The sequence below is a fragment of the Trichomycterus rosablanca genome, chromosome 3, assembly GCF_030014385.1.
Source record: "Trichomycterus rosablanca isolate fTriRos1 chromosome 3, fTriRos1.hap1, whole genome shotgun sequence".
Taxonomy (NCBI): Eukaryota; Metazoa; Chordata; class Actinopteri; order Siluriformes; family Trichomycteridae; genus Trichomycterus; species Trichomycterus rosablanca.
The window spans coordinates 54,856,626-54,877,377 of NC_085990.1; the positions used below are offsets into that span (position 1 = coordinate 54,856,626).

Sequence of the window (20,752 nt, forward strand, 5' to 3'; positions counted from 1 at the left end):
TTCTGAGTTTTTGTGTAATTTGGTTTATTCTAGCTGGGTTTGCAGATTTCTCCTGTTCCTGAGTCTTTATTGTGTTAGTTTGTTGCAATTGGAGGCTTTAGATCTGACTCGAGCATTTTGTCACATGGTGTCCCTCAGGGTTCGGTCCTTGGCCCATTACTTTTCACATTGTATTTGCTTCCTCTTGGTGACATCATTCGGCGACATGGGCTACAATTTCATTGCTACGCTGATGATGTGCAAATATATATATGCACTAAACCTTCTGTCAGCCTACCGACGCCTGTCCTGGTGAAGTGTTTAGCTGAGGTGAGCACATGGTTGAAGGTGAACTTCCTGAGTCTCAACAGTAATAAGACAGAGGCTATATTAATTGCTTCTCCAGCCATCGTTAAGAAGATGAGTAACAGTACTGTCTCTATTCCTGATTTTAATGTTTCATCATCTACCCAGATCAAAAATCTGGGAGTCATTTTGGACTCTACCCTGTCTTTTGAACCGCACATTAAAAACATCTGCAAGACAGCCTTCTTTCACTTAAGGAATATCTCTAAGATTCGACCCTTCCTCTCCCTTCCTGCTGCTGAGGCTGTCATGCATGCTTTTGTTACATCTAGAATTGACTATTGTAATGCTGTGTTGTATGGACTCCCGGCTCGGCTGTTGAACAGGCTTCAGTATGTGCAAAACTCAGCTGCGAGGGTCTTAACTAACACCAGATCCTGGGAGCATATTACTCCTATTCTGGAACATCTTCATTGGCTCCCTGTTCAGTACCGTATCCAGTACAAGGTAATTATCTTGGTGTTTAAATCTTTGTATGGTTTTGCACCATCGTATTTAAGTAGTCTGCTCCAGACCCACTCTCCTGTACGCACTTTGCGCTCGGCCGAGCAGCATTTGCTTAGAGTTCCTAGCAGTAAACTGTGCACGGTTGGTGACAGGGCTTTTAGTGTAGCTGGGTCAAAGTTGTGGAATAGTCTGCCACTTGAGTTGCGTGCCTGTACATCATTCACTGTATTCAAGGCTCACCTAAAAACCCATTTTTTCCAGCTGGCCTATAGCTGAGTTTTATTCTCACTTTTATCTACCTTATTTTATCTACATTTTCTATTTTATCTATATTTTCTTTTATTGTCGATGTTGTATTTTATTATTATTTTATTATACATTATTTTGTTTTTATTATATGGTCTTATTGTAAAGTGACCTTGGGTGTCCTGAAAGGCGCTTGTTAAATAAAATGTTGTTGTTGTTGTTGTTGTTGTTAGTGTGTGTTAGTGGTGTGTCGGCGTGTGTAACTAATGTGTTTGTGTGTGTTATTAGTGTATCTGTGTGTGTTAGTGGTGTATCTGTGTGTGTTATTAGTGTATCTGTGTGTGTTAGTGGTGTATCTGTGTGTGTTATTAGTGTGTCGGTGTGTGTTAGTGGTGTATCGGTGTGTGTTAGTGGTGTATCGGTGTGTGTTAGTGGTGTATGGGTGTAGTGACTCAGGACCAGTTGGATGAGGGGACTGGTATGTTTGCTCAGCTCTTGGTGTTTCAGGGCTTTATAATGATAAGTTTGGGGGTCGCTCTCATTTAGATGTTTCCAGAAGTTGATGCTCTTCTCTGTATGTTTATAATTAGTGGAAATCGGCCTAATTCTGCCCTGCACGCATTGTTCGTGGTGTGTATGTGTGTTAGTGGTGTGTTGGTGTGTGTGTTAGTGGTGTGTTGGTGTGTGTCTGTGTGTGTTAGTGTGTGTCTGTGTGTGTTAGTGGTGTGTTGGTGTGTGTTGGTTGTGTGTGTGTGTTAGTGGTGTGTTGGTGTGTGTTGGTTGTGTGTCTGTGCACTTTTAGGATGCTTTTACAGAACTCTGTGTGCAGGGTCTCTAATGGATGTTTGTCCCAATTACAGAATTGATGGTGTGTAAGCGAACCCCAAACTTCACTGCCATATAGAGCAATCAGTTCAATTATTGATTCAAAAATTTTAAGCCAGATTCGAACTGGAATTTCCACGAATGTTTGACGTTTTATGGCGTCGACGCCCTGCGAGCTTTTTCTCTCAGTTCATTTACTGCCGGGTTAAAGTTTCCTGTGGAACTGATGTTTAGTCCGAGGTAAGTATAATCTTTAGTGTGCTCAATTTCATGGTGTCCTAATTTAAATGTGTGTTTGGTTCCCTGAGATTTTCTGGAAGGTCATAATTTTGGTCTTTTTGAGGTTGACGGTCAGGGCCCAGGTCTGACAGTACTGCTGCAGCAGGTCCAGTTTGTGCTGGAGACCCTGAGCGCTGGGGGACAGCAGGACCAGATCATCTGCATACAGCAGGAGTTTAATCTCTGAGTCGTGTAGAGTGAGACCGGGCGTGGCTGAGTGCTCTAACATGGAGGCCAATTCATTAATATAGATATTAAATAGAGTTGGACTTAAACAGCAGCCCTGTCTCACTCCACGCTCCTGAGAGATGAGATGTTTCTCTTACTGCTGATTCTTATTCCACACTGGTTTTCTGTGTACATGGATTTAATAAGATCAGATGTTTTACCCCCTACACCACTCTCCGACATTTTATAAAATAATCCTTCATGCCAAATGGAATCAAAAGCTTTTTTAAAATCAATAAAACATGCAAATATTTTAGAGTTATTTTGAACTACATATTTTTCGATCAGGGTGTGTAGGGTGTAAATATGATCGGTTGTGCGGTAATTTGGTAGAAAACCAATCTGACTTTTACTCAGGATCTTGTGTTGGGTAAGGAAGTGTAATAATCGTGAGTTAATTATACTACAGAATAACTTCCCCAGGTTACTGTTCACACAGATGCCCCGGTAATTATTAGGGTGGAATTTATCTCCACTTTTGTAGATGGGTGTTATGAGACCTTGATTCCAGATTTCAGGGAAGGAACCGACACTCAGAACCAGGTTAAAGACTTTTAACATCGCCAGGTGAAATTTGGAGCTGCTGTGTTTGATCATTTCATTCAGGATCCCGTCAGGTCCTGATGATTTCTTTGTTTTTAGTTTTTTAATGTTGTCTTTAAGTTCCTGCTCAGTAATGAGAGAGTCTAGAGGGTTCTGGTGGTCTTTAATAGCCCGTTCCAGTTCCTCTAGTTTACTAATAATTTGATTTTGTTCAGGATTTGAATCTAATTCTACATTTTTAAAGAGTGATTGGAAATGGGTTGTCCAGATATCCCCATCCTGAATGGCCAATTCTTCCTGTTCTCTATGTTTTAATTTGTTCCAATTGTCCCAGAATTGATGTGTGTTGATTGATTGTTCAATAATTGTTAGTTGTTTTTGGGTGTACTCAGCTTTTTTGGTTCTGAGTGTACGTTTATATTGTTTGAGTGTTTCACAGTAAAGAAGTCGTGTGTTGTTTGGGTCTCTGTGTTTTTGGTTTGATATTTTACGGAGTTCTGTTCTTAAGATTTGACAGTCTTTGTAGAACCAGCTGTCATCTTTTGTAGATTTAGATTTTGATTTAGATTTAATTTTTAATTGAGCTTTATTTGCTGTATTTTTAAAGATCTGATTAATATTTTAACTGCCTGATTTACTCCTTCTTTACTGTGAATGTACGCAGTGTCCAGAAAGTTATCTAAGCTAATTTGGATTTCTGTGCTGCTAATTGCTTTCTGGAACTCCTCTGCGCTGTTCTCGGCCCATCTGTAGGATCTGGAGATGCTGTACAGCTTACTGGGCCGTGTGTGTGTGGTGGGGTTAGTTTCTGTCTTTTTGATAACCACAGTAATTTGGCTGTGATCAGACAGAGGGGTTAGAGGTTTAACAGTAAATGCACTGAGAGAGAAAGGGTCTAAATCTGTTATTGCATAATCTACTGTACTATTACCAAGAGGTGAGCAGAACGTGAACCTTCCTAATGAGTCCCCTCGTGTTCTACCGTTGACGATGTACAGACCTAAAGTTCGACAGAGCTGCAGGAGGTCTTTACCATTTTTGTTAGTAACATGATCATAATTGTTTCTGTGGTTTAGGGTGGAATTAGTATTAAGAATTTGGTTGTTATTGATGAATCTGTTTCCCTGATCATTTATAATATCAGGTTGGGTTCCTGTTCTGGCGTTCAGGTCTCCACAGACGAGCACGTTTCCCTGGGCTTGGAAATGGCAGGTCTCTCTCTCCAGCTCTGAGAACATGTCTTCAGAGTAGTATGGAGATTCTGACGGAGGAATATAAATGACACAGAGAAACAGATCCTTCTGTGATGATAGTATAGTTTTGTTTATTTTTAGCCAAATGTGGTATTTTCCAATTTTCATAATGTTTATTAGCGTGTGTAGGTGTGATTTGTACCAGATTATCAGACCTCCTGAATCTCTGCCTTGGCGCACTGTGCTAAGTTTTTGGGAGGGTAAAATGATTTCTCTGTAATCACGGGGACAGTGAGTGACCGTGTCAGTCTTGCACCATGTTTCCTGTAGGATGATGATGTCAAGGTTTTTAATGTGTGTGTGGAAGTCAGTGTGTACGCTTTTTAATCCGAAGGCTGATGAGCTCAGACCTTGGATGTTCCAATTAGCAACAGTAAGTGACATAGTGCAGATTGCAGTGTATAGTGTTTAAAATGAGATAAACTTTGCAAATACTGTATATATCAGATATTTTCGTGTTTATGCATTTATACTTTTTTATCTTCATATATATATACATATTTAGACAATTGTATATATGTGTGTATACAGTTTGTTCAGTTTTTTTTTGTTTTTTTTTTATTCTGTCCAGTGTTTTACTTTAGTCTATTGCAGATTTACTGTAATAACTGTCTTAATCTCACCCATGTCGTTTTGTTGCGCTGGTCCTCTGAGATTATAACACACACACAGAGTAAACTGGAGATACTGAGGTGAGATTATAACACACACACAAACACACACACACACACACTTACCCAGGAAACTAATGACACAATAAAAACAATAAATAAAATAATAAATAATAACAGGTGCTTAAGTTTGGGAAATAGGCTGTAAATAAAAATTTAGAATAAATGAAATAAAAGCTCCACCAGTTTGGATCCTAAATCAGGAATCAGGATGAAGAAAGCTGATCAGAGTTTGGGAGCGTCTGTTCTTGGGCAGTTACAGGGTTCAGTGGTTTGGATAATAAATGTCTGATAAATGCTATAAATTTAAAGGTACTTGAGTTTATCATCTAATCTGTAAGAAGGTGATCACCTCAGGACACAGAGCAGTCAGGACAACAGGGTCAAAATATATCTGGATCAGATCTAATAGATAATTTCATAGTGAGAACATTATGGAGACGGTAGCAGCACTCTGGTAGTTACAGTGTGGGGTTGTGGGTGATTTTCTACAGCAGTAATTATAGGTTTAGTATAACTTTGTTCCTTAAATAATGATGTTTTAGAGACTGTTCTGTTTAAACTAAAGTTTTGTTCTCATAATGTTTCTGAAAGACGATTAGAAAAGAACAAACACTTTTTCACATCACTGTATAAAGTTTAGTCTAGTTTTTATGAGGTGATCCAATCAGCATTGAGCTGCTTTCTGTGTAAATGTCATTAAAACATGTTAAAAAACAAAACACTGAAGGTTGTGGTTGATGTAACGGGGTGGTGCAAATAACAGGATATCCAGCTACTCAATCCACCAACTGACATGCAGTCATGATCCCAATACATCTCTCTCAGAACTAAACTAAACATTACAGAAGCAGATAAACAAGGTTGGTTAAAACTAATCTAGAAGAGGATTCACACTGATAGATCCTGCAGCCTCTAAAACATGCAGAATGATGTAAACAGAAAGAAGAGAGCTCTGTTAAAGATAAGTAAGGATGCACCAGTGTGAGTCCTTATACTAAATGCTCTCCGGCTTTTCTGTTTATAGCCCAGAACAGCTGTGGCTACTGACATCAAATAAAAGTGTCTAATGATTTTAGTTCATTTAGCTGAAAGGTTAAATTCAGACGTTCATATTTAACGACATGTTTGTTGACATTCATGACAGGATCAGTAGTTACAGGTTACCCACAATGCATCAGTTCAATGTCAAACACAGTCACCATCAATTTTGTGTCACCATCAATTTTGTATCTCCAATTCACCTCACTTATGCCAAGTTCACACTACACGACTTTCCAAGTGGTCGGGTCGCTGTACAGTTCACACTACACGACTGAATCTCTTGCACTCGGGAGTCCTTCAGTCGGTGTATATTTCACACTACACGACTGATCGGCGATCGGGGGTTTCACACGACACCATCTATCATCAACTGGAATCGCAGACGAGCTTCTCTGGTCTCCCTTTTTTTTCTTCTTTACAAAAACACACGTGAGAAGTGACGAGGGGTTTAATGACACCACGTCCAAAAATACACGTCAACAAGTAGCGAGAGATCAAAGTGTGCACTGATGTGCAGTGTAAAATCAAAGAGGAAAAATAAATGAATCTGAGTGGATTTGGCAACACGAACAGTATATGGCTTGTTCTGTAGTAAAGTGGAGGTTAATTAATAATTTTGCAATGCAGCGTGGGTATTATGTTTTGTAGAGGACGATCAAATCAGAAATACTGTAAAACGTGTGTGTGTCAGTGTATCCTGATATAAACTATATCCTCTCCTGCCGACTGAACGCTGAGTTGCTCCCGACCCGGAAAATCAATCGCCGACCAGTCGCCGAGCGAAAATCAGGGCAAAAATCGTGTAGTGTGAACTAGGCATTACACGTCTTTGTACTGTAGGAGGAAACCAGAGCTCCAGGAGGAAACCTACACAGAGCAGTGTGTGTGTGTGTTGAGATGTAATTGTGATGAGTGCTTGTTCTCTCTGCAGGTTGATGAGCTGCAGTATTACAGAAGAAGGTTTTATATCTCTGGCTTCAGCTCTGAGATCAAACTCCTCATCACTCCTGAAAGATCTGAGTCTGAACTACAATAAACCAGGAGAATCAGGAGTGAAGCTTCTCACTGATCTACAGAAGAATCCTCACTGTAAACTGGAGAATCTATAGTGAGTTACTGAGTTCCTGTTTCATTATAAAGGATCTCTAGGACTCTCTGCCTGCTGTAGATACAGACCGGTACTGAAGAGCTGTGAGCTGAGCTGCTGTTTCTGGGTCTGTAGTGATGTTGGAGGTGAAGACTAAACTGTAATGGTTGTGTTTTCTGATTCAGTACAGATTAATGAGCAGGATGTGAGTGATATGACGTGAACAATTCACAGTGTTGGTTGTACAGAAGAGATTTAGTGCTAAATCATTTAGTGTTTATGAACACGAGGACAGAGACTCACTCACACAATGCTTACACACAGCATCACTGCATTATTAGTGTGATCTGATAAATTAGGATACACTGTATGCTAAGCTATCTGGGACACTATCAGGAGTTAGTATGTGGAGAGCAGGAGTGGAATGATGGTGAATCTGGTTGGTTGTAACATTGTTTTAGGGAATTATGTACCTGCATGATTTAGCAGTAGTTTATTAAGGTGAGTCTTTATGTTACACTTGTTTTGGTGATGGAGGACCGAGCACTTTGCAGCCATTTATCTATTTTCTGAGCCCAGCTTCCACTTTGATGTGTTTACTAGATTATGTTCTACATCTAGCTTAAACACATCCACATTTTATAGTGGTGAGAAACTAAATGTAAAACAAAAAACACATTTGGTTTAGGCAGTTATTACCCTTCTAACCTGGCAGGTGTCAGGAAGGAGGGTGTCCATAAACCCTGTATGGAGAACAAAGAGGCAGAACACTTAACGTGTGCTTAACTTGGCTGCAGGGTTTGTTCTGCCGCCAATTGCCTCCTTTGTGCAGTACACTCCTCCTGAGCGCTAAGCGCCATCTATTGGCTGCACTATGCACTACACCAACAACTGTCCTGTTGTGATTATTACCTCTTAACACAGTAATAAAATTATGATTCTTTTTCTAAAACATTGATAAAATAAACTGCAGCATCAGGTTCCAATTTTTTTCTTTACCAGTAAGTTCAAAATTGGGTTTTACAGCAGGTCTGTGCGTGTGTGTGTGTCTGGGTGTGTGCGTGTTGTAAAAAGTGATTGCTCTGTATTTTACAAGTAACTAAACAAATGCATATTTCTATTGCTCATATTTGTTCCTCTTTTTTCCTATCTAGCTGTAGAAGATACTGACACAGCCCTCCGGCCCGTGTGTTTCCAGCATGTATCCAGATGAAACGTTTCCTTCAACAGAAAGCTGAAGTTCACCATGGGCAGAACAGAGATCAGAAGCTCCACATCCCTTCAATCTTGTAGTGACAGTCTGTCCAGGACGTTTCCGCACAGTTAAATTGACCAGGTCATCAGTTCCAACAGGATGTCTGGCAAGGTCTCTACAATCAACTCAATCAGTTTTTTTAAAACCCTGATCTTGAGGAGTTACAATAACCACAGTGATCTTTTTTCTGGCTGCTTCATGTGAGAAGGATCCACCATTCATTAGAAATCGGTATCCATGGCAATATAAATAATGACCTTAGTTGAGAACAAATTGGTTTTACATGTATTATTACATGTATCACAGAGTTCTAGACAGACAGACCGCAGTAATTAAATACAAGTTAGGTACTATTACCTCAGCACTGGTGCACCTCAAGCGCACTTCTTTCTTTGCACCAATAACTACACCCCTGAAGACCGGCCTGTTGAGCTCCCTAAGTTTACAGATGGCACCACTCCTATGTTGCACTGACCAGTTATGACCCCCACACAAACTGAAAGCCATAAGTGTCACAGTTCAGAACAACTCTGTTCTTTCATCTCTAGTGATATCTCAGCTTCTTGTACAACCTCTCTGGGGGTAAGGGACACCAGGGTTAATTCACCAACTAGTACAAAAGGAACAGACCCCACATCTACTTCCTCCCTTGTGCATTTAAATTAAGCATCCTTAACCCCAGAATTCCAACTGAAGACATCTGGATCTGGACAAACAACAAGAGACAATTTACACCCCCAAGCACGCACACACACACACACACACACACACACACACACACACACATTCATCTGGACCTGAATCGGGGATCTGAGCCATGGCCTACCTGATTTGGAAAATAACTAAGCCAAGTTATTTCTAACAATGACGATTCAGCAATTGTTGTAATGTCTATATTTAGTATCCTCATACTTGCTGTCCTCATAATTATACCTTTTAAATATAATTTCTATTTTGCTTACTGTCTTTAGAGATATTATGTTAAGAATTATATTATACCAATATCTACCAATATGGTAACTGTATACAAGACTATAGAATATTTGTACTGCATGCAAATTATTGTTATAATTTCTGTGTATTAGATCTTAATGTATATATTGATATTTAGATATTTTTATTATTATATTAACGATATTAAAAGTTTACTTGTACAATCGTAAAAGTTTCTTTTGTGAGCCAACTTACAATGTTTTTGTTAAATTTAAGCTTTTAGCATCATCTATTGACCACAAGTGGTTAATCTCCATGGTGGGCAGCAGGAAAGGTGGATGTAGCATGCAGTTCACGCAGACGAGTTTAGAGAGTTCATGCAGCTGATGTCGATCCACGAGTCGGCTCAGTCATTCAGTTCACCGTTTGTGACTAAACACCTCAAAATCAACAACAGTCATTGGTTACAGTCACCTGAGCAGAGTGCTGCAGTCAGGGAAAGTCTACTTCTTAGCTGAACAGGGCCAGAGCAAAGAACCAACAGACGCGAGGTGATGGGCTATGGCTCTTTTCCTGCAAAGTCTTCCTTCATGAGCTGACAGGTACACACCTCATGTGCTCACGGGTGAAGTGTTTGGTTTATATTCTTTATTATCTGCTTCCATAATTAATTGATGGCATAGACTTTAATCAGGCTCTAAACTTTCCTGGTTCTACCCACCATTCACTGTAGATAATTCTGTTTTTTTTTTCAGTAATAGTTTACCTACAGATTTATATTTCTATCATTACCATTTAGTTATACCATTTACTTATTAACTGTCATTGTATGTGTTATATTTTTGTTAGTACAATAAACATTATAATGATTAATAATTTAGTGCTGTGAGTTTGATTACCTGTGTGAGAGAAATCCTCGACTAACGGACTTTACTCCAACAGAAAGTGATCTGATCTGTTATGAATTCAGTTTTCCTGGTAATTTCTCCTTAAAAATGTCAGTGGTGCCCCATATTTAATTATTAGCTATTAATTATATAATTAAATCATTAATTGCTAACCTCTCTTTTCTATGACTATCTACAATAGACACGATTTCATACCTGAAACTTCTGCAGCCCTTTTTCAAAGTGCGAACATCATTAACACAGTAAAATTAAATTTCCTTTTCAGAATCAAATACCGTCCACAGTTTCATACCATTAGTACAACTCGTCCCAGTATGAGGTGCCTAAAACAGCATACAGTGATTGTACACCATAATAATGCTCTTGATAAGAAAACAGATGAATAGTTTTGAAGTGGGGCATCTCTGTGGACTAAAAAAATGAACATCTGGCTTTGAAGACGGTGCAGCACCACGATTTTACAGTTAAAATTACTTTCAAATCGTTCAATGTGAGCAAAGCTAATCACGTCATTCACAGAAAATCCAGCATGATGTTGGATGTGATTTGTACAGATGTTTTTTTCAGGATTAAGAAGCTGAGTTACACTTAATGCAAAGCAAAGATTGTTGTTAGTGTTGTTAAAAACATACAAATGTTTCAGCTTGTATAATTCCATGTTGGATATTCTACTCCTGTTACTAACTCCAGTGTGTGGAGGGTTTACAATTTAAATCACTATTTCAAGTGTTTCATTAATAAATATTCCATAATTGCTCTGCATGATGTTTATAAGCAGTGTTAGAATAGACTGGATGTGAAGTTACTCAACATGATTTGAGAAACTGACTGTGTGACCATGAATGTGGAGAGTCACAATCGCACCGGGTCTTAAAAATTCATCATCTACATTCAATATATCATCCAACACCTGCAGATATACACCAATAATTCTTCAAAGCTGTGGACATTTACCAGTAGCTGATGAAGTTCCCAGTTTAAATGATGATTGTGAATAAGATGCTCCTGCTGAAGGTGGTCTCCCTCTAAAGGTACCTGCTGTTCCTGATCATATGGAGAAGGTTGTTCTGTCGGGGCCTGTTGATCTGAGTTAGCTATAGACAGAGAGTTCTGAGTGAGCATATGCAATTCATTCTGTTTAAAAATAAACTTCATAAATACGTGTAAACACTCACATGAAGGTGAAGATTGATCTACAGCCACAGATTCCTCATCAAAGTTAAATACATAAATAAATAAATAAATAAATAAATAAATAAATAAATAAATAAATAAATAAATAAATAAATAAAAATACTAAAATAATAAAAATGCATGAATGACTGATATACAACAAGTACACTGGATGATCTTATCAAATATTTGAGATAAACACTTACATGATGCTGATAGATCTAAATTATCTGGTTCAGCATCAGTGCTGGTTTGGTTGTCAGTAGCTTTAAACAGATGTATGTTTGATTTATTTCATTCATTAAAATATTCATATTAAAACTGTAAAATATTTCATACTAAATTATTTACTTACTTTGCAGCTGCACAATTCTAATTTGTGGTTTAACAATTCCCACGAGGTGCTAAAATTTCAGGATTAAACTCCTCATCATCAGATCAAATTATAACATCATCTGAAATAAATAAATTCATTAATTAATATAAATTTTAATACAAATAATTATTAATAAGTTAATCATGAACAAAAATTGAAGTTAAGCTCTTACAGGTTGCTGATGGACTGACTGATGGATCGAGTTGAACCTTAAAAAAGAGACAAGTTAAGTTATTCTGTAAAACATCAGAAGTTGCACAAATATTGTAAGATTGACCATAAAGCGACGTTTTCTTACCTGCAGCCCTGCGTTTCAGAGTCAGGATTATCTCTGTAACACTTGGAGCTTGAAGTCCTCTGCAGACGGTTGGTGAAAGTAAAGAGCTGCTGATTACTGAAGGTTTTTATACTGAATTGAACTCTGAACTATTTGTTTATGGTAGAAAGATGTAAACAAACCCGGGGGGTCAGGGGGGGGGATTATATTAGGTGGGTAGGTGGGTATATTCAGTTTAGTGTGATTACAGTGAGTCGGGTCAGTAAGTGTCGGACACTTCAACATAGTAAATACATTTACACTCTTATGAGCTTCTAGTGAAGCTTTATAGCTGGTCATAAATCTCAGTAATAATGATTTCAGCTCTTTTTCAGTAAATCACAGCTTTGTGTGAACAGCGTTGTGTGAACAGTTTTGTGTGAACAGCTTTGTGTGAACAGCGTTGTGTGAGCAGCTTTGTGTGAACAGCTTTGTGTGAACAGCTTTGTGTGAACAGTGTTGTGTGAACAGTTTTGTGTGAACAGCTTTGTGTGAACAGCTTTGTGTGAACAGCTTTGTGTGAACAGTGTTGTGTGAACAGCGTTGTGTGAACAGCTTTGTGTGAACAGCGTTGTGTGAACAGCTTTGTGTGAACAGCTTTGTGTGAACAGCGTTGTGTGAGCAGCTTTGTGTGAACAGCTTTGTGTGAACAGCATTGTGTGAACAGCTTTGTGTGAACAGTGTTGTGTGAACAGCTTTGTGTGAACAGCGTTGTGTGAACAGCTTTGTGTGAACAGCGTTGTGTGAACAGCTTTGTGTGAACAGCTTTGTGTGAACAGCGTTGTGTGAACAGCGTTGTGTGAACAGCTTTGTGTGAACAGCTTTGTGTGAACAGCGTTGTGTTAACAGCTTTGTGTGAACAGCTTTGTGTGAACAGCGTTGCGTGAACAGCTTTGCGTGAACAGCTTTGTGTGAACAGCGTTGTTTGAACAGCTTTGTGTGAACAGCGTTGTGTGAACAGCGTTGTGTGAGCAGCTTTGTGTGAACAGCTTTGTGTGAACAGCGTTGTGTGAACAGCGTTGTGTGAGCAGCTTTGTGTGAACAGCTTTGCGTGAACAGCTTTGCGTGAACAGCTTTGCGTGAACAGCTTTGCGTGAACAGCTGCATCATGTTGAACTGAGCCAGCAGCTGAGTTCACAGCATTATGAACATGATCGTCACTGACATGCGTCCACTGTCCATGGTGGAGGATGAAGACTTTCAGAGGATGATTTACACTTTCAATCCAAGATACATGCTTCCTTCAAGAACCGACTTCATGATGGAATGATGGGAAAAACATGAACACATCAAAGGCAGGTTGAAGAAAACCCTTAAGGAGACTGACATCATTACACTCACACCTGACATTAGGACGAGTGTTGGTACAGAGGCTTATCTGGGGGTTACGGCACACTTTCTTGGGAAGGTTTGGGAAATGGAGTCCTACAGCCTGACAACAACGCCCCCTTGTGGAGAGACATACGGCTGACAATATTGCAGAGTGGCTAGAAGATGTTTTTGCTAAATTCAACATTCTAGCAGTGAAGATTTAGGTAGTACAGCATGGATGGATCTAAAGGATGTAACATCATTCCTCAACAACATACTGGGGTCATCATCAGACTCCAGCACCAGTGATGAAGAGAAGCAGAAGTTAAACCAAACTGTACAGAATGAGATCTTCATGTATTCTGGAGAACATCCCTTGTCCAAGAAGGAGAATCTTCTGTCATGGTGGAAAACAAATGCAGCACGTTATCCAACGCTGGTCCAAGTCCCTGCTGTGTATTCCAGCAACATCCATCCCATCAGAGCTTCTGTTTTCATCTGTGTTCTTCATTGTAACCACCACATGCTTCTTTGAGGGTTTAGACAAACACACATGCACACAGACGCCATATTTACCTCATCCAGGAGATACAATCCTGACTGAACTTGTTTTGCCTCCTACAAACACCACAAATCCTTCCAACAAAACATTAAAGCTTTATGTTCTGTATCAGCTGTAGTTGAAACGTTTAGTTCTGAAAGCTGCACAGCTTAAAGGAAATGTTGATGTTTTATTATTTATTATTATTTACACCTTAGTTTCGGGTTGCCCGGATACCTTTGTGTTTAAGACACGTCTTATTTTATCTTATATATATTTACTATTACTCTTTAATAAAGCAAAAGTATTTCTTATCTGATTACTCGATTAATCGATGGAATAATCTGTAGAATCCTTGATTACAAAAATAATCTATAGCTGCAGCTCTAGTCTATGTCATCATCATCTCCTTACACATGACCTTTGACCTTTTGGCCCCGCACTAAAGGCAGTTAAACTTTGATGAGAGGTGTCGACTATTATCTCTCTCACAAGGTCTTTCAACATTGTACTTATCAATAACAACAATAACGTTTGTATTTTGGACACGACACCAATCCGAGCATTAACATTAGCAATAACATTAGTGTGGAGTCTCTCTCTCTAAACTATGTTGTTATTGAGGTAGAAGATTTTACACACAAGTATTAATTATGTTAAAGGTGGAGAAGCTGCTAAAGTTCTTGAGGATGAAGTTATTAAACACTAGAATGGAAAAAGCTACAGAGCCACAGCAGCACCTTCAACATCCCTGTTAGTACAACTGGTTCCATCATCCACCAGTGGAAAGATTAAGAGCATAAAATCATACCTGGACAGGTGCGTCACACAAGATCTCAGAACATGCTCTCCTACTAATGATAAAGAATCCAGCCGTCATTTCTAATACTGTCAGGATGAGCTAAAAACAGCAGGAACAACAGTTACACAGTAAACAATAAAGTCATGAACTGTACTGCTGCAGGGATCTTTGTTTCTACACCCCACACTAAACTCCTCTGCTAATAGCAGCACACATGCTAACATTTTAGGACTAGCAGAAGCGTTCAGAACAATTAGAATGATAGACGTGATAGATAGAATGATAGATATTTTTACTATTAACAATAAACACTAAAATGGATTTATGGAAGAGCTGAAAGGTAAAAAGCGCCGCTAACCAAGAGGAACTGTAACGGAGAGGTGAAGTTATGCTGCCACAGCAGACTCACCACCTAAAGATCTTGGACCCAAGTACAGTGGTAGCAGTGGTGCACTTTAGCCTGTAGAAGGTGTTTTCCTGATGTTTTCTTCTGTGTGTAATACTGTACACAAGTTTCCTGTATTGTGTGGTTGTATTCTAATAACGAGACCGACATTTATGCTCGTTATACCAGCGCTAAAACAACAAATCTAATAGTGGCCTAAGACTTTTGCACAGTTCTGTATGTGTGTGGATTTTCCTGTGTTCTCCTAGATACTGGACGTCTCTATACACAGTATGAAGCGTCCATCAGAACTGCCCTCCCTCCCCCAGTCACCATCCCAGATACATTCTGATCTGTACCAGGTGAGGATCTACAATCATGAGGATCTGCAGCTGGATCCTTTACTGCAAAAGTTTGTGAACCCCTGGTTCAATTCTATGTTTTGTTGATTTTCTTAGTGAGAAAGTAAAAGTTTCCTCTACAGGAAACGAACTTCTGCACATTTTAATCTTCAAGTTTTGTTTACTTGCTGAATGTGATAAATTATATAAATATAAAAAATACATCATAAATATTATATTTAGTAAAAACAGTAATTGTGCATTAAAATGTGCAGATTTAGTTTCATGTAGATGATTTAAAATGTAAAGTTGATGAGATGTAACCAGGGCTCCAAACTTTTGCACTAAACTGTAAATGTTACTGCAGGTCGGAGCTGGACAAACTCGCCTTAGTGACACATCTAGAGAGAATCAAACCCAGTTTAGTCTGCAAAGTTTTTACATTCAAATACAGAGAACATACAAATTTATACCATTTCAGCTGCAAACTGAATAAACGAGTCACAAAGCAGCGACCAGTTTATAATAACAGAACCGCCGACTCACTGAATCAGAGTCTGAATCGGTACATTTGAATCACTTAGTATGAATCGCTAAATTTGAATCAACGGACACAATTAACTACAAAAACAAACTTTTATTAGACTTTTCTCCACTAGAAGTTTATATAAACATTTAACAACACTTTCAAATAAGTAAAAATGATAAATAAACACGTTATTAATGAAGATTACTAATGTTCACTCTTTAGCAGAACTCATTAGCCCACATTCCTCAGATCGGTTAGTTACTAATGAACCAAAATTAACGTCTTTTTAATGAACTTTATTACCATCCAGCCCCGGGGGCGTCGTAGCGGGGATAGAAGTGGGATAGAGTGACCATGGCTCGGAAGACGCGCCTGGTAAACGCAACCGAGCGCAGGTCCAACAAGGGGAGGGGGGCGTGTTGGACGGGGGGCAATTTGGGGGGGCAATGCCCCCCTCAGCCCCCCCCTAGCGCCGGCCCTGTTACCATCAAACAGTTAAATGAAACGTTATAAGCTTTAAACAATCCCAAAGTATTGAAGTGATTTAGAGATGATTCCATACCTGCATATAGAGAGAATCAAACCCAGTTTAGTGTGGAACGTTCAGGTGAGAAGATTCTAGAACTTTCTCTATTTACAGGGTTAAACGCTCCATACAGGCTGTGCTGTAAACTAACACCGTCTCCAAAACCCACCAGCTTCATCCCAAACTCATCACTACATCAACATATACATTCATTTACAGCCTTTATTATCTTCACTTTATATTCAACCTACTCATATATACACTACATGACCAAAAGTATGTGGACACCTGACCATGAGCTTCTCGGACGTCCCGTTTCTAAAACTAATGGTAATAAAACAGAGTGACCTCTATGTGATCTTTCTGTAGTAATCCTGGCAGTAATTCTCTAGTTGTCCAGTAGAGAGAGATTATGAACCCATAGATACTTACCATGTGACCTAGAGCAAGTGTGTGTGAGTTACTGTGATGCTGAAACCTGTTAATAGAAAATAAAATAACAGTTAATCGTCTCCTCCTCTCCTCATCTTTTCTAAACATTCCTTTCAAGATATTACAAATTGGCGATGAGGATTAAAATGGAGAGTTTCTGCAATAGTGGAATGGAAGCAGTAGCGTGCACGAATGAGTCCAACACTGAAGCTACAGTCGGGGTTAATTAGCACAGAGGAGAGATAAAAGATAGATCACAGACCTTCTGGAAAGTAAAGAAAAGTGAAAATGAGCTCAGTAGGGTCAGAGATGCCGTTTGATAGTAATGCACAATCCTGGTGGAATTGCTGGGTGCACATTCAGTGCTGGGCAGTGACCTTGAGGGCTTATGGGTACTCTAATGTCTTTAAAGCTGGCAAAGAGCATTGTAATGCAGATGCACTAAGTAGACTTGCTGTGCCTGAAAGAGAAACAAAACCACCAGAAGAGGATCAAGAGAGAATACTTTTGTTAGATGACAGTGATGCACCTCTGGTGACAGCAGAACAAGTGAGAAAGTGGACTGACAGGGACACAGTGCTGTCCAGAGTCCGTGAGTATGTTCTAAGGGGTTGGCCAGGAAAAGTGAATGAATCTGCATTTAGTCCCTATATTAAACATCAAGAAGAACTGAGTATTCAGAGTGGTTGTGTGTTGTGGGGTGCCAGAGTGGTTATTCCACCACAGGGGGGAGCTGTAGTGTTGCAGCAGCTACATCAGTCTCATCCAGGGATCACAAGAATGAAAGGGTTAGCACAAAGCTATATCTGGTGGCCCAAACTAGACAGACATTGAGAACATCGTGAAGTCATGTGTAATATGTCAGGAAAACAGAAACCTACCTCCAGTGGCCCCTTTGCATCCATGGGAATGGCCAGAAACTCCATGGAGAAGACTACACATTGACTATGCAGGACCATGGATGGGTAAGATGTTCCTCATAATCATAGATGCGCATTAAAAGTGGTTGGAGGCCCACCCACTAAACAGATCTGTCATTACCATTGAGTGTTTAAGACACAGCTTCAGTCAACATGGCATTCCAGAGATGGTGGTCTCAGATAATGGTACATGTTTTACCAGTGCTGAATTTGTAGATTTTATGAAGAGAAATGGCATTATGCACGTAATTACAGCACCATACCACGCATCATCTAATGGTCTAGCAGAAAAGCACAGGGAGTAGCACTGAGACCAAAGTAGCTAGAGCACTTTTTAGCTACAGAATTACACCTCAGTCCATGACTGGAAAATCCCCTGCAGAGCTACTACACGGGAGGGAGTTGAGATCTATGCTGGACCTCATTCATCCAGATTTTGGAACAGCTGAAACAGAAACTGTACCATGACCACAAGGCCAGGGAGAGAAAGGTACACACAGGAGATCCAGTGTATACTCACAGCTTTGCATCAGGACCCATATGGATTCCGGGAACTGTAGAGAAAAGAACAGGTCCAGTGTCCTGCACCATCTCCTTGGGAAATGGAAAGCTGGTAAGAAGACACACTGATCAGGTGAGACGCAGATATTCAGCAATGCCTGCTAGTACACCGGAGGGGGAAGAGGCCTTACCTGGTAAAGTCAGTACTCCAGAGGCAGTTGGAGAAACTTCTACCAGCCCACCTGAAAAAGAAAGTGTGAAGACTAACACTGAGCAGAGTGGGGAAGGGTTGTCGGGTTCTTCTATAGGAACTGAACATAGCGAACTAAGAAGATCGCAAAGAACCAGAAGACCTCCACCATATTTAATGGATTACAATTAGTTCAGTAGTGAGTTCCCCAGCCACAGGACAAGAATGCATCCTGGAACTCACTGGGATGGAGGTGGTCTACCCGAAGTCCCTAGCATAGTTCTTGTTAGCGTAGTGCTTGTTAGCATTGTTCTTCTTAGCATAAAAAAGAGAGAGAACAAAGAGAAGCAGTGAACTGATAATAAAGATGAGTTTTATCAGGAGGAAGGGGATGTAGTAATCCTGGCAGTAATTCTCTAGATGTCCAGTAGAGGGAGCCTATGAACCCATAGATACTTACCATGTGACCTAGAGCAAGTGTGTGTGTGTGTGTGTGTGTGTGTGTGTAAGTTACTGTGATGCTGAAACCTGTTAACTTCATCCTCAAGAACTTTAGCAGCTTCTCCACCTTTAACATGATTAATACTTGTGTGTAAAATCTATGACAGCATATTTTATAGAGAGACAGACAGACGACGCTACACATGTTTTTCTTAATAATGAAGTTTAATAAAAAATTGTTAATGATGAACACACCGGGCGCTCAGCCGGTGGGGCGTCTACATACAGACATGATTGGCTCTGTCTGAGGGGCGTGGCCGAGATCCCACAGTGGACTGGTGTACTGTCCGGGTGTCTCTGCATTGTGACCAGATGAACACAATAATAAACATGAAAATGTAATGAAATGATATTTGTTATTGATCAGTACAAAGTTCAAATGTCGGGTGTTTAGATGTAAAGTAGGTTTTTCCTCACTGTATATAAATGTCATATAAATGTCATTATGTTCTTAATTCACCTCCTTTTAGTTTTAGTTAATCTGGTATGGACAATTAACTTTCATTAAAAACTAACATTACAAAATAAAAGTTTATAGTGTAATGAACTTAAATATAAAGAAATAGCTGAACACTGTAGTAAAACTGCTCCTTACTCGTTCTAATGAACCTGTTCAAACTATGTTTACATCATAGATACAGAAAATCATCAGCTTTATTTACATATTCTAACTAAATAAAATAGAACAATCCTTACAATCATGTTAGCTTTAGTTTAGCTTATAGCTTATCTTTAATCATAGAACTGATGACCAAACTCAGTAAGTCATTCCTGAATAAAATCTTCACATTTAAACTCTAAGTGACACATTAAAGACGTTTCCTCTAATGCAGGAGTAAAATTTATTCATTCTGGTACAAGAGTGAATCTGGAACTGCCGTCTACATCCGACCAGTCAGTCTCTCTTATTAACACCAGTTTCATTACATAGCAACAGAGAGAAAACAGCGTCTACAATCAACCTACAATCAGATCTAAACCTGCTGTAATAACTGTACTACTGTTTATAACTCAACATTTATTCACTATTATTCATTTCTACTGTTATTGATAAGAGAACTAACTATACAGAGAGGGGCGAGTCAGATCAAGTTCATTTTTATAAATAATTTACTTTTATTATACAAATCAATTCTCCAGCATGACAGAATAAAATGAAGGTTACTTTACATACTCAATAAAAAAGCACTAGCGTTACAGCGTTACATATTGAATTTACTGTGAAGAGTAAATAAAACCAACAAACAGCTCGTAGTGCAGCTGTAAAAGAATCAGATTAGTATGTTCTCCAGAACATTTCCTACTCTCATATTTCTAGGTTATGTAAGACAAGCTGCTGCATTAGTATTTATTTAATGTAATAATGATAAAAAATATACTGTAACTGTAGAACATTTATCAGAATCACTTTATTGGCCGGGTACACTTCATCTCTGGCTTGGTAAAGACCCAGCCTGTCTCCAACCTGCAGCTCCAGCAACACTCAAACACATCCTGGTGGGTTCCAAGAACAGCTTAACTCAAGGTAGATCCACCTGACACCATAACCAAGTGCTGAGGAGCTTGGTCTTAGCACTCGAGCAAAAGAGAGTTACAACCAGTGCCGCCCCCCTTAATGTCCAGACTACCTTCCCACAGTTCACATCCTTTAGGAAGAGGAAAACCAGCAGACGTATGTACACTGAGCATAGCCAGGGACTGGGAACTGCATGTGGACCTGAGCCAAAGACTCTTTCCATCTAAGATTGCAGTTACTGGACAGACTGTCACTAGAAGATTGAAGGGATGTGTTACGTGGAAAGGAGGAGAACTCAAAAATGCAGATAAAAATAAATTTTTATTTA

The 20,752-nt window shown here is 39.3% G+C and overlaps 1 protein-coding gene and 1 pseudogene across 1 annotated transcript in view; one reads left to right on the forward strand and one right to left on the reverse strand.

Moving 5' to 3' along the window:
- LOC134309987 (NACHT, LRR and PYD domains-containing protein 3-like) overlaps positions 1–6,990 on the forward strand; it is a 93,672-nt gene extending 86,682 nt beyond the window's left edge. The window contains exon 8 of the mRNA XM_062991495.1: positions 6,813–6,990. Coding sequence (XP_062847565.1) covers positions 6,813–6,990 — 178 coding nt within the window. The remainder of the gene's footprint in view (positions 1–6,812) is intronic.
- LOC134309986 (NACHT, LRR and PYD domains-containing protein 3-like) overlaps positions 1–20,752 on the reverse strand; it is a 152,688-nt pseudogene that overhangs the window by 106,743 nt on the left and 25,193 nt on the right.